The sequence below is a fragment of the Saimiri boliviensis genome, chromosome 2 (genome assembly GCF_048565385.1).
Source record: "Saimiri boliviensis isolate mSaiBol1 chromosome 2, mSaiBol1.pri, whole genome shotgun sequence".
NCBI classification, from domain to species: Eukaryota; Metazoa; Chordata; class Mammalia; order Primates; family Cebidae; genus Saimiri; species Saimiri boliviensis.
In genome coordinates, this window is record NC_133450.1 from 68,503,272 (window position 1) to 68,518,211 (window position 14,940).

General features: G+C 37.7%; 1 protein-coding gene across 10 annotated transcripts in view; it reads right to left on the reverse strand.

Moving 5' to 3' along the window:
* Window positions 1-4,542: 4,542 nt before the first annotated feature.
* MIA2 (MIA SH3 domain ER export factor 2) overlaps window positions 4,543-14,940 on the reverse strand; it is a 107,619-nt gene continuing 97,221 nt past the window's right edge. For all 10 annotated transcript variants that reach the window (XM_074393533.1, XM_010339445.3, XM_074393534.1 and 7 more), the window contains 4 exons: window positions 10,546-10,668; window positions 8,345-8,403; window positions 6,574-6,808; window positions 4,543-5,104 (listed from right to left, as the gene is read on the reverse strand). In XM_074393533.1, coding sequence (XP_074249634.1) covers window positions 4,938-5,104; window positions 6,574-6,808; window positions 8,345-8,403; window positions 10,546-10,668 — 584 coding nt within the window. In that variant the 3' untranslated portion in view covers window positions 4,543-4,937. The remainder of the gene's footprint in view (window positions 5,105-6,573; window positions 6,809-8,344; window positions 8,404-10,545; window positions 10,669-14,940) is intronic.

Below are 14,940 nucleotides of genomic sequence, written 5' to 3' on the forward strand. Positions count from 1 at the left end.
AAGCTAATCTAGGAAAAACCATTCAGGACATAGGCATAGGCAAGTACTTCATGACCAAAATACCAAAAGCATTGGCAACAAAAGCTAAACTTGACAAATGTGATCTGAATGAACGCCACAGCTTCTGCACAGCAAAAGAAACAGTCACTACAGTGAATCAGCAACCCACACAATGGGAAAAAATTTTTGTCATCTACCCATCTGAAAAAAGGACTAATGTCCAGAATCTACACACAACTAAAACAGATTTACAAGAAAAAAACAAGCCCATTCAAAAGTGGGCAAAGTATATGAACAGACACTTTACAAAAGAAGACATATATAAGGCCAAAAAACATGAAAAAAATGCTCATCATTACTGGTCATTAGAGAAACGCAAATCAAAACTACATTGAGATACCATCTCACACCAGTTAGAATGGCAATCATTAAAAAATCTGGAGACAACAGATGCTGGAGAGGATGTGGAGAAATAGGAACACTTTTACACTGTTGGTGGGAGTGTAAATTAGTTCAACCATTATGGAAGACAGCGTGGCAATTCCTCAAGAACCTAGACACAGAAATTCCATTTGACCTGGTAATCCCATTACTGGGTATTTCTCCAAAGGATTATAAATCGTTCTATTATAAGGACACATGCACACGAATATTCACTGCAGCACTGTTTACAACAGCAAAAACTTGGAACCAACCCAAATGCCCATCGATGATAGACTGGACAGGAAAATGTGGCACATATACACCACAGAATATTATGCAGCCATAAAAAACGATGAGTTTGTGTCCTTTGTAGGGATATGGATGAACCTGGAAACCATCATTCTCAGCAAACTGACACAAGAGCAGAAAATCAAACACCGCATGTTCTCACTCATAGGCAGTGTTGAACAATGAGAACACAGGGACGCAGGAGAGGAGCATCACACACTGGGGTATGTGGGGGGCAAACAGAGGAGGGACAGCAGGGGGTGGGGAGTTGGGAAGGGATAACATCGGGAGAAATGCCAGATATAGGTGATGGGGAGGAAGGCATCAAACCACACTGCCATGTGTGTACCTATGCAACAGTCTTACACATTCTTCACATGTACCCCAAAACCTAAAATGCAATTAAAAAAACAGGCCGGGCGCGGTGGCTCAAGCCTGTAATCCCAGCACTTTGGGAGGCCGAGGCGGGCGGATCACGAGGTCAAGAGATCGAGACCATCCTGGTCAACATGGTGAAACTCCGTCTCTACTAAAAATACAAAAAATTAGCTGGGCATGGTGGCGCGTGCCTGTAATCCCAGCTACTCAGGAGGCTGAGGCAGGAGAATTGCCTGAACCCAGGAGGCGGAGGTTGCAGTGAGCCGAGATCGCGCCATTGCACTCCAGCCTGGGTAACAAGAGCGAAACTCCGTCTCAAAAAAAAAAAAAAAAAAAAATTTAGCAAAGTTGCAAGATACAAGATCAACATGCAAAAATCAGCAGTGCTTGTATATACCAATGAATGAAATATCTGAAAAAGAAATCAAGAAGGAAATCCCATTTATAACAACAACAAAGAAAAAAGTAAAACACCAAAGATTAAATTTAAATAAGGAGGGAAAACTACAAAATACTGATGAAAGAAATTAAAGAGGGTATCAACAGAAAGATTCCATCCCACCATCACAGGATTGGAATAATATTATTAAAATGTCCATACGACATAAAGCAATCTATAAATTCAATGCAATCTCTATCAAAATACCAACATAATTTTTCACAAAAATAGAAAACCAATCCTAAAATTCATATGAAATCAAAAAAGAGCCACAATTAACCAAAGCAATCCTGAGCAAGAAGAATAAAGGAGGGGGCATCACATTATTTGACTTCAAAATATATTACAAGGCTATAGTAACCGAAACAGTATGGTACTGGTATAAAAATAGACCAATAAAACAGTAGAGAACCCAGAAATAAATCCATGTATTTATTTACAGCCAACTGATTTTCAACAAGTTCCCAAGAACATACACTGGAGGAAAGAATACTCTCAATAAATGCAGTTGGGAAAACTGGATATCCATATGCAGAAGAATGAAACTAGAAGACCCTTATCTCCCACCATATGCAAAAATAAACTCAAGATGGATTAAATACCTAAACATAAAGCCAAAACTATAAAACTACTAGGAGAAAATATAGGGGGAACACTATAGGACATTGGTCTAGACAAGTATTTTATGGTTAAGATGTCAAAAGCACAGGCAACAAAAACAAAAATTGACAGATGGGACTACATTAAACTAACAGGCTTCTACACAGCAGAAGAGCAGAAGAAAACAATCAACAATTGAGGGCCAACTGGTTGAATGGTAGGAAACATATGCCAACTATTCATTTAACAAAGGACTAATATAAAAAACATACAAAGTACTCAATGGTTAAAAAAAGAAAAACACCTTGGGGGTTAGTATTTCAACATATGAATAAAAACGTGGGCAAAGGACCAGGTGTGGTGACTGACTCAAGCCTGTAATCCCAGCACTTTGGGAGGCCAAGGTGGGCAGATCATGAGGTCAAGAGATCGAGACCATCCCGACCAACATGATAAAACCCCATATCTGCTAAAAATACAAAAATTAGCTGGGTTTGCTGGCACACCCCTGTAGTCCCAGCTACTCAGGATACTGAGGCAGGAGAATCGCTTGAACCCAGAAGGCAGAGGTTGCAGTGAGCCAAGATCATACCACTATACTCCAGCCTAGGTGACAAAGCGAGACTCGCTCAAAAAAAAAAAAAAAAAAAAAAGTGGGCAAAGGACATGAATTCACATTCTGAAAGACATATAAACGGCCAACAGGTATATCACCTTTGAAAAGGCTACTTCCCAATACATCACCTTGGGGGTTAGTATTTCAACATACGAATTTTGGGGAACATATTCAGACCACAGCAAGCACCGATGTAATGATATTTTCATAGTTCTTATTTTACTTAATATTTTATTCAAGCATTCATTTCATTTCAAATTTTTTTTAGGGTTTTTTGTTTTTGTTTTGTTTTGTTTTTTAAGGTGAGGGTTAGAATAGAAAGGCAGCAAAAGTACTTCACAAGATCAGTGTTCCAAGCAACATCTGGGGAAATGCTAGTGTGAAGTACTCCAATTATAAATGTATCACTGCTTTATTAAATAATATTTAATCTTCTATCTTTTGGCACTGAAAAAAAAATCTTAAAACTACAACAACCAACTGGTCAACGTAAGTATCGTGATATTTGTTATGCTTCAATGTCTTTCCTTCTGTAATCATATTGATGTGCAAGAAGCCCATTAATGACCTACAAATCTGATGTAGGGAAACACAAAACATTGAGTCCAAAGCTCAAAATGATGACATATCACTCACTACAGTTATCCTGTAGTAAATCTCAATATTCCCCCCAGAAAACAGTTAAGTATCTTACAAAAGAAGAGGGGAACAAATAGCAAGAAAGAAACTGTGCAAGGAACTCAGTGAATAAACTAAGAAGATCAAAATTCTGAAATTCACCATTAGATAATGTCCTGGTTTCCTTTAAAATGTAATCATTTTTTGAGTATATACCCAAAGAACTATAAATTGTTCCATTATAAAGACACATGCACACATATGTTCACTCCAGCCCTGTGCACAATAGCAAAAACCTGGAACCAACCCAAATACCCATCAACGATAGACTGAACAAAGAAAATGTGGTACATATACACCATGGAATACTACGCAGCCATAAAAAACAATGAGTTTGTGTCATTTGTAGGGACTTGTATGAATCTGGAAACCATCATTCTCAGCAAACTGACACAAGAACAGAAAGCGAAACACTGCACGTTCTCACTCATAGGTGGGTGTCGAACAACGAGAACAAATGGACTCAGGGAGAGGAGCATCACACACTGGGGGCAGTTTGGGGGGGTAGGAAAGAGACAGTGGGGCATGGGGAGGGAGGGGAGGGTGGGAACAATAACATGGGGAGAAATGCCAGATATAGTATGCACTTAAAGTAAAATAATTAGGCCGGGCGCGGTGGCTCAAGCCTGTAATCCCAGCACTTTGGGAGGCCGAGGCGGGTGGATCACGAGGTCGAGAGATCGAGACCAACCTGGTCAACATGGTGAAACCCCGTCTCTACTAAAAATACAAAAAATTAGCTGGGCATGGTGGTGCGTGCCTATAATCCCAGCTACTCAGGAGGCTGAGGCAGGAGAATTGCCTGAACCCAGGAGGCAGAGGTTGCGGTGAGCCGAGATCGCGCCATTGCACTCCAGCCTGGGCAACAAGAGCGAAACTCCGTCTCAAAAAAAAAAAAAAAAAAAAAGTAAAATAATTAAATAAAAAATAAAATATAATCAATTTTAACTTTAAAAGTGTATTAATTTGTTGCTTCGGGCTATTCACGTCTATTTACAAGAAAGAAGGCACATTTTTCATAACGTAATTGAAGAACAACCCACTGGTAAAAAGAAAAAAGTTAATTAATAGAGCCATATTTACAGAAAAACTGGCTGACTTTATTATTGCCAAACAAGTCTTTAAATCAACTAAAATTTATTTAATTAAGCATAAAGTTACTTTCACATTTGTCTACAATCACAGTAAACAGTTCTTGGCATAAAGACACAGCTCTTAGAATTTAAAGCCTCCCCACCTGCAAGATAACATATATAAAACTCCAACTATTGTTTATATAATAGTGGATTAGTTAACCAAATTAAAATAGTTAAACTATGTAGAATAAAATAATATGGAAATAATTTACTCATAAGATTTATATTTAAATCATCTTTATTTACAAAATACTATCCTGAGAATAATAATTCCATTAAGCTTCAATTTGAGCAAAAGTGTAATCACTTAAGTAACAGCAGTTACTTAAACTGAAAATGAGATCAGTCAAAATTACTTTCGAAAAGAGCGAAAATACTGTCAGGTTTCTCGCTGTGGTTCTGGATGTTCAGGAGCAGGCTCATTTGAAGGTGCAATCAACCCTGAAGGGAACTCACTTCTACCTTCAGAATGTAGGGCTGGGGGTAAAAATCCAGGTCTTGGGGGAAGGTAAGGAGGAAAACCCCTCGGTGGATAGACATTTCTCACTGTTCAAAGAGATTGGTAAAACACATTTTTTAACTTTTAAGAACCTATGCTGTGCACTAATAAATTATTAAGTTTATAATTTCTATTACCTATTCTTTTATTTGCAAATTGACACCAGAATAATTGCTTGATCTAACATATTAATTTTTACATTGAGGAAAATGTACCTCTTCAAATACAGACGAGTAAAGGAAATTTTTTTTTACGTAATTTTTGTCCTATCTTAATACCTGTTTTTTCAAAACAGAGGAATTATTTCAAAATATAGAAAACCTACTGTAAGAGTAACTTTTTCTTTCATTATCAAAGTCCTTCTCAAAAAAACATTTTCATGTAATATAATTTTCACCAAACTTAAAATTTACATCCTTGATTCCCAATTCTCATTTGATGTTATACTAAAACATTTCCAGTTATATCACTGAGTCCCAATTCTGATTTGATATACTAAAACATTTCCAGTTATATCAAAGACCACCTTAAAATTCCCCCAAACAAAATTCATTTTAATTCACTTTAAACTTTAAAAAGAGAAGAGAAACAAGGGAAGGAATGACTACATGAGACACTCCTTGGCAAAGCCTAGTATTTGGTAACCACATATTCTACAGAACCCTATAGTTCAAAACGGTAAAATATGAAAATAAAAGCAAGATACTATTTGCTTTTTCTTATGTGAAGCTTTAAAAGAATTCAATAAATCCAACAATTAGGTCAAACATAATAAATACTTTTTAAGTTTTAAATAAGTATGACTACATCAGAACTAGTTATGAAAAAGACTTTTTTTTTTTTTTTTGAGACGGAGTTTCGCTCTTGTTACCCAGGCTGGAGTGCAATGGCGCGATCTCGGCTCACCGCAACCTCCGCCTCCTGGGTTCAGGCAATTCTCCTGCCTCAGCCTCCTGAGTAGCTGGGATTACAGGCACGCACCACCATGCCCAGCTATTTTTTTTTGTATTTTTAGTAGGGACGGGGTTTCACCATGTTGACCAGGATGGTCTCGATCTCTTGACCTTGTGATCCACCCGCCTCGGCCTCCCAAAGTGCTGGGATTACAGGCTTGAGCCACCGCGCCCGGCCGAAAAAGACTTTTAAATATAACTTAATAATTTTAATACTAGAATGTAAATTTTAAACAGTTTAGCTAACCGCCAGAATAACCAGTTGCTACCAAATAAGATACAGGTAATTTTAGTTCTATCATAAGACCTGCAAAACTTTAATTATTTTCTTGACTCCCAAAATACAGAAAAAATTCTGTATTATTAAGATGAATCCAGTTGAAACCTCATTATAGTTCACTTATGGCTGGCTGCCTTCCCAATTTGGAGAAGTAATGGTATACTCACAGAATGCTAGAAAAATTTTTCCTCCACTGTTACTACGTGAACACATAGTAAAATATCTCTGATTGGTAAAACACATACTGAACTTTAAAAAAATTTTTTTTACAAAACAAGCATACTTGCAAATGGAGCATGTGGTGGACCTGGGAAATCCCTTGGTGGAAAATAATCTCGAGAAGCTCCAAACATGGTTCCTGGAGGAGGTAGGGGGAAAGGCGGTCCTCTTCTCACGAAGGGGCCCCTTGTATCCACTGGAAACAATGGACCTCTCATTGGAGCAAGAGGTGGAGGAGCAAAGCCAGGGCCAGCTGCTTCATTTTCAGCCGGGAGAGATGAATCAGGCACATTTAAATTCTGTAACAAATTCACATATGGTGGTCACTGAAACAGCAAAATTTGCAATCGTTTTCTTGAAAATCTCAAGCTTAGAGACAGAAAGCATTCCATGACAGTCCTTTTTTTTTTTTTTGAGATGCAGTTTCACTCTTGTTACCCAGGCTGGAGTGCAGTGGTGCGCTCACCACAACCTCCACCTCCTGGGTTCAAGCAATTCTCCTGCCTCAGTCTCTCGAGTAGCTGGGACTACAGGCTGCACCACCATGCCCGGCCAATTTTTGTATTTTTAATAGAGACAGGGTTTCACCATGTTGACCAAGATAGTCTCGATCTCTTGACCTTGTGATCCACCCGCCTCGGCCTCCCAAAGTGCGGGGATTATAGGCGTGAGCCACTGCGCCTGGCCCCATGATAGTCTTAGAAAGCTCTAGAGAAAGATTCAAACAGCTTTCCACATTAATATATCAGCTATCACACTTTGGCTATCACAAATATTTTATTAAGTCAACAGAAAACAGCTATAACCAACAAAGTAGTATTCTGGCTAAAGATAAAACAGAAACATAGCCCAACAGCACCAAAATATATATTCTTTTATCAAATATATCCTGGGTAAAAAGAAAATACAAGATGTCTATGTTTATATTTTCCAAAAATCAATATTTTAATTCACAAAAATATACTTTAAAATATTCAAATGAAAATCCAAGGTGGGGGGAATATAAAATCTTGTTTAACTACTAAACTAACTCAAACTCCTAGTCTGCAAATTGTATTTTATCACCATAGCTTACAATCTACAAAAGAAACAGCTTTAACGCTACGTAGAAAGTATTATTAGTCGTCCAGATGCAGTGGCTCACGCCTGTAATCCCAGCACTATGAGAGGCCAAGGCGGGCAGGATTACCTGAGGTTGGGAGTTCGAGATCAGCCTGACCAACACGGAGAAACTCCATCTCTACTAAAAATACAAAATTAGCTGGGTGTAGTGGCGCATGCCTGTAATTCTAGGTAGTTGGGAAGCTTGAGGCAGAAGAATTGCTTGAACCCAGGAGGCAGAGGTTGTGGTGAGTGGAGATCGTGCCACTATACTCCAACCTGGGCAACAAGAGTAAAGCTCCATCTCGAAAAAAAAAAAAAAAGAAAAAAAGTTTATTAGTCAAAAAGAGAAAATCAGCTTTGCATCAAAATCTAGATTATTAGCTATATTTATATTCTAGTAAACCATAAGATTAGAAGACTCAGGTGGCTCACACCTGTAATGCCAGCACTTTGGGAGGCTGAGGCGGGCGGATTTTCTGAGGTCAGGAATTCAAGACCAGCCTGGCCAACATGGTAAAACCCCATCTCTACTAAAAAAAAAAAAAAAAAAAAAAAATACAAAAATTAGCCGGGCATGGTGGCGCATGCCTATAACCCCAGCTACTAAGGAAGCTGAGGCAGGAAAACTGCTTGAACTTGGGAGGCGGAGGTTGCAGTAAGCCAAGATGGTGCCACTGCACTCTAGCCAGGGCAATTGAATACATGGATACAATTCCACTTTCAATACTTACACCAAGATCATCTTTGGTATCATTTCTACTGGATTCCATTTCTGAAGGCACTGACCCATCTAGACATAAAAGTTAAACCATGAAATGTATGTGATTAATCACTTCATTCCTATAGTATTTCCAGATCACAAAACTGATATTTTTCCCACTCCCCTTGTTGGCACATAAACCAGCTGGACACCAACATAGCATATCGACGCCAAAAGAACAGCTTGGGGTTCCTAGAAATTCTGGCAGACTCTTTTCTCTCTCATCTTCTCCTTCCTCCTCTTCCTTCCTTCCTTATTCCTCCATTAAGAGAGACTAGCCATTGGAATTCAGCTACTGTTCCCAAACTTTGTTATCATCAAGAACTGCAATCCCCTCTGACCACAACTACCTCTCCTCTTCTAGCTTTCTCCTTTAGTAACTCTCACTACATCTGTCCTTGGAAGTCACTGATGCTTCCACTACTCTGACCAGTGAGTTTCCTCCCTCACTTCCACAATTAACTAGACTCCAAAGTCCATTACTTCAGCCAGTTATCAATATCCTTGTTTTACTGGTCATTTTTCACGTGTGCTTCACAACACTGAAATATTCAACTACAAACAGTGGCATTTAAAAATTATTATGCCAAAGTAGGTATTGGTCAACCAGTATTAAAAAATTGACACATGTAAAAATTTTTAAATAGCATAGAAATGAATGTTTAATCTCACATTACTTTCATTCCATTAAACCTGATTTAATGGTGGGAATACAATTTCTAAAACCAAACAGAAAGAATTAATTATAATTCTGTAAAACTTTGGGACTGCTTTCTTTGCTTATTTTCACAGTCTTACAATCTGATTTTTGGCCAGGCACAGTGGCTCATGCCTATAATCCCAGTACTTAGGGAGGCCAAAGAGGGCAGATTACTTGAGGTCAGGGGTTTGAGACCAGCCTGGCCAACACGGTGAAACCCCTCTACTAAAAATACAAAAAATTAGCTGGGAGTGGTGGTGGGTACCTGTAGTCCCAGATACTCAGGAGGCTGAGGCAGGAGAACCACTTGAATCCAGGAAGTAGAGGCTGCAGTGGAGCCAAGATGGTGCCACTGCATTCCAGCCTGGGCAACAGAGTGAGACTCTGTCTGAAAAATAAAAAAAAAATAAAAAAATAAAAAAATACTGATTTTCTAGGCTAGGCAAGGTGTCTCATTCCTGTAATCCCAACACTTTGGGAGGCCGAGAGAGGTGGATCGCTTGAGCCCAGGAGTTCAAGACCAGCCTCAGCAACAGGACGAAACCTCATCTCTACAAAAAATACAAAAAATTAGCCATGTGTGGTGGCACACTCGTGTAGTCCCAGCTATTCAAGTGGTTGAGGTAGGAGGATCACTTGAGCCAGGAGGTCAAGGTTGTGATGAGCTAAGATCGTATCACTGCATTCAGCCTGGATGACAGAGCAGGGCACAGGCTCGCTCGTGCACACTCTCTCCCTCTCTCTATATATTTTTTTCTTTAATATTTTTTTAAATAACAAAGTATTTATTTTCTGAAATAGTAAACTATTTCCACTGGATAATACTCTCTCTTTCAAATATATGTCCTTTCCTAAGGAAACCTTTTACCAATACATTTACTTTAATTCTTGACTTTAAATTTTTTTTTTATTTTCTTAATGTTCTACACTTCTGGTTGATACACTGCATACATCTATTTCCCAACTTTAACGGGTTGCTGTGAGGTAGTTTAAGCAAAAGAGAGCCTACAAATAGTAGACTACTCAGTATATGTTAGTTATATCCAAGTATGAAATGTTTAAATAATATAACTGATTAAAATATCAACAGAGCATGCATCTAAATTGTTTTCCGGTGGATTTTTATGTATCCATTCACACTTGCTTGCCTTATTTCCCTGATTACTAAACAGGACATGTGTAAGTGGACTAGAAAAATTAGAAAATTAGTCACAGAACAGAGTTAAGTTTATCATCATAGGTGCAAGGAGTAAACTTATTACCATGGTGCTCAAACCAACCCTCCAACCAAGTGCCATGGATGCCATGGCTGTGTACAATATAACAAGAAACATAAAACCAGGATATTTTCAGGAAAGAGATTCTGGACTTAACTACCAGAGATAGCAATTATATTGGCCTTTAATCTAGCTTCCAATTGTTTAGTATGACACCAAAATTTTTAAAGAAGAAAAACACGAAGTACTTCTTACCCATTTTATCCAAAGAAGGCATATTAAAACTTCTGAGTTCTGCTGGTCCAGACAGCCTACCAGAATTAGAATAAAATCTGTCTTGCCTTTGTGGAGGAAGAGCTGAATCAGGATATAATTGTCCTTGAAAGTAAGTTTTTAAAATGTTTTCATTAATATAAATATAAATCAAGTTTACTTAAGTTTAATGTATTGAACTTATACATTTGACCTCCATTCTAAAACTTAAACTCGTCTTCTTGGTTGACAACAGTAAACAATTTCAGAAGAATTGCATATTTTATTATAGCAATAACTTTCATAGTAAACACACGCTAATTTGCTACTTTGGACTCTGAAAGTTTCAATGACTGTGTAAATTAGAATATGTGAAAACAATTTAGTTTTATACATATAAGTGAATTCATTTTTCAATTTTAATAATAATGGATGGAAGTAAATACATCAATGTATCAAAAAAGACCCAAGAGACAGCTAATAATATAAGGAAAAAAATAAAAAGGAAAAAATATTTTAAGCACAGCAAGAAATTTAGCAGAACAGGTGATAATTTGTCATCAAAGCAGAAAGAGTATCATTCAAAGGTCATCATTGCCAAACTTTTAGTAACATTGACATTTTGAAATTTAGTGTCTATTCCAAACCAAATGGAAAGAGACGGGTGCAGTGGCTCACACCTGTAATCCCAGCACTTTGAGAGGCTGAGGAGGCAGACCACCTGAGGTTAGGAGTTCAAGACCAGCCTGGCCAACATGGTGAAACCCTGTCTCTACTAAAAAAAAAAAAAATTAGCCAGGCATGCTACCGCATGCCGGTAATCCCAGCTACTTAGGAGGCTGAAGCAGGAGAATCACCTGAACCCGGAGGGGCAGAGGTTGCAGTGAGCCAAGATCATGCCACTGCACTCCAGCCTGGGCGACAGAGTGAGACTCCATCTCAAAATAAATTAATTAAATGAAAATAAATTTTTAAAAAACTAAAGGGAAAGATCTGACTCAACAGATGAGTAAAAGTTTCCCACTGCTGAAATGAAGAACATCTGGAGAGACAAAAATTGGACACCGACTATCTCAAGTGCTTCTATAGCCACCCTCTTTTGTCCACAGGCGTGATTTATAATGACAATATGGTATTAGGTTGGTGCAAATGTAATTGCTGTTTAATAATTCCTGGGTCCTGGTGGAACTCATCACTCTTGAAAAAGTATAGGTAGTCTGTCTCATTCTTGAGAGGTGATGGCAGACTGCTAGACTAGATATGCATATGTCCAACTCCAAAAATAAGGAGTACATCAAAGAAGGTGAATTGTGTAACTTTCTCCTGTCCTATTACAAATATAGATTAACAACCCCAAATTGCCTCTAATGACTGACTTTATAGAATCAGTGTTAGATGTGTCACTTCTTCTCTGACTCTGCCACAGGGGACCTTATTGACACACCATCTCTCCTACACAAAACCAGAGAAACCACCTGGCATCAACCAGAGTCAATAAAGGGAATTATATTTAATGAGCTCCCAATGGTCAGTGGATTTGACAGAGGAGAGAAAGATCCAGATAGCTTGAAGGCTCATTTACACTCCCTTTCAAAATCTCAGGGAGGAGCTGTTTCAAGGAGTTTGAGTTAGCCTAATCAAAGAAAAGGTCAATACCAACCACTGCTATCTAAACTGAGTTTTCCCTTTCTACTTCAAACACAGGATTAATTAAATGGTGGAACTGGGCAAGGGGACGAAATAAAGAAACCTAAAAATCAACTCTTTTTAAATCAGGTCTCAAGATGCCACATAATTATTTTGCTTCTAAATTATATCCCCACACATCAAAAACCTCAGAAATAAAAAATTTTGTTACAAATGTACTACTTTATAAACTACATGGCTATGTTGCCCTCCACTGGCAAAAACAATTCATTCCTTAAATCTTACCAGGGCCTAGTATGTGTCAGGCACAAACAATAGGCTGTTGGTCTTGATATATAGTCCACGCCCTTATAGTCTAATTGTCACAGAAACACAATGTGATTAATGGCTTAATAAAAGGAAATATACATAAGAGGCAGCCTATCTACTGATTGCAAGAATCACAAATGGAGTCAAACGGAGTAAAGCTTGCCCTCAAAGAAAAGTAAAGATTAACAAGTAATCAAGGGTATTCTAGTCAAATGCACATATACATGCATACATACATACATACAAACACACACACACACACACACACACTCTCATATACACATATATACATACACATAATATGACACAGTTATGTAGAAAGCGTATGACCAATGAAGGACTGAAATGAACTATGGAAAATAAGGACATGAAAGGTCCCTTTCTTTTTTGCTTTCACACTTTTGTTTTCTATCACCCTTATAATAGAAAAGATGATTAGAAAAAAAGAATGGAAGAAGAAAAAAACAGAAGAAAAAATAAATAAGGAGTGGGAATAAGTATACTGCAGAAATCAGCTACTCTCACATATTTCATTCATGGCTTCTGCTGAGGACGATGGAGAGATATCTATTAAAACCAAAAATAGGCCAGGCACGGTGGCTCATGCCTATAATCCCAGCACTTTAGGAGGCCAAAGCAGGTGGACTGCTTGGGGCCAAGAGTTCGAGTCTGCCTGGCCAACATGGTGAAATCCCATCTCTACTAAAAACACACAAAAAATTAGCTGCGCATGGTGGCACAGACCTGTGATCCCAGCTACCCGGGACTCTGAGACACAAGAATTGCTTGAACCCAAGCGGCTGAGGTTGCAGTGAGCCAAGATCACATCACTGCACCCCAGCCTGGGTGACAAAGTAAGACCCTGTCTCAAAAAATTAAAATTAAAAATAAAACAAAAATATGCAACAAAAATATGCACATCCTATCATTTCACCTAGCAATTCCATTTCCTGGACTCGAAAGAACATATATACAAAAAGGGTGTTAGCTGCAGCATTGTTAGTAATGGTGAAACACCAGAAACACTCTAAATGCTCACCAACAGAACTGGATAAATATATTGTGATTTCTTATATATTGAAATACTATACCACAATAAAGTAATAAACTCTATATATATTAACATTGAAAGAAATCAAGTATGTAATGCTAATCAGGGAATTTGATAAAAGAGAACTTTACTTTTTAAAAAATCATTATTTGAACTGAAAGTTTACACACACTAAACTCATGAGTGGCTGCCTTTAGGAAAGGAAGGTATTATGCCCAGGAAAGGAAATGTAATAGTGTTCAACTTATTTACACAGTGTGCTTTTTATGTTTTATTTACACATTTACATACATAAAAACAAACATATATATCTGAAGCAAATATTAATATGTAAATTCCCAAAGCTGATATCCAGGACTGTGCTATAATATCTCAATTTGTCATGTTCACCAAGTTACCCAACCTTACTGTGCTTTTGTTTCTTCATCTGTATGGGAATAACAGAATAACACTCTTAAGGGTGTTAGAATGATTAGTAAATGGCATTTAGTCTGACACAAATAAATTTTATAGTTTTATCAATATCTGATGATAAATTAAGCTTATTGTTATCATTACAAACTATATTAAAAATAGAGCGTTAACTGGTCTCATTCAAATTTATGACCATAAATTTCAAACTGATGCTTAACAATGCCCTATAATCATACTACACTTTACTAATGTTTGAATTCTCACCCAAACATCATTAATTTCTCCTTCTAGCCTGAATTATTCCCATCAGCAAATAAATATGTTATAGTATTATCCATCTTTAAAAAACAAAATATCTCTCCCTCCAGCTACCATCTCATCTCTTTTTCATTCAAAGCAAACATTTTCAAAAAGCTGTCTATATTTGTTCCTAGATCTTAATCTCTCCTTAACCCAGTCTCTTCTGGAAGACTAATAAAGTAAATACAGATGTTTAAAGTTTATAAAAACACATAAAGTGGCAATTTATCAACCAAATAATCACTAGAATTTATAAAGGATCATTATACAAGATATAAGTGATTAAGAAATATATATTCCAGCCGGGCGCGGTGGCTCAAGCCTGTAATCCCAGCACTTTGGGAGGCTGAGGCGGGTGGATCACGAGGTCAAGAGATCGAGACCATCCTGGTCAACATGGTGAAACCCTGTCTCTACTAAAGATACAAAAAAAAATTAGCTGAGCATGGTGGCCCATGCCTGTAATCCCAGCAACTGAGGAGGCTGAGGCAGGAGAATTGCTTGAACCCAGGAGGCGGAGGTTGCGGTGAGCCGAGATTGCGCCATTGCACTCCAGCCTGGGTAACAAGAGCGAAACTCCGTCTCAAAAAAAAAAAAAAAAAAAAAAAAAAGAAATATATATTCCAAAAAAAAGTAGTGGCCTAAAATTTGGGAACAACTTTAAGTAAATATCATTC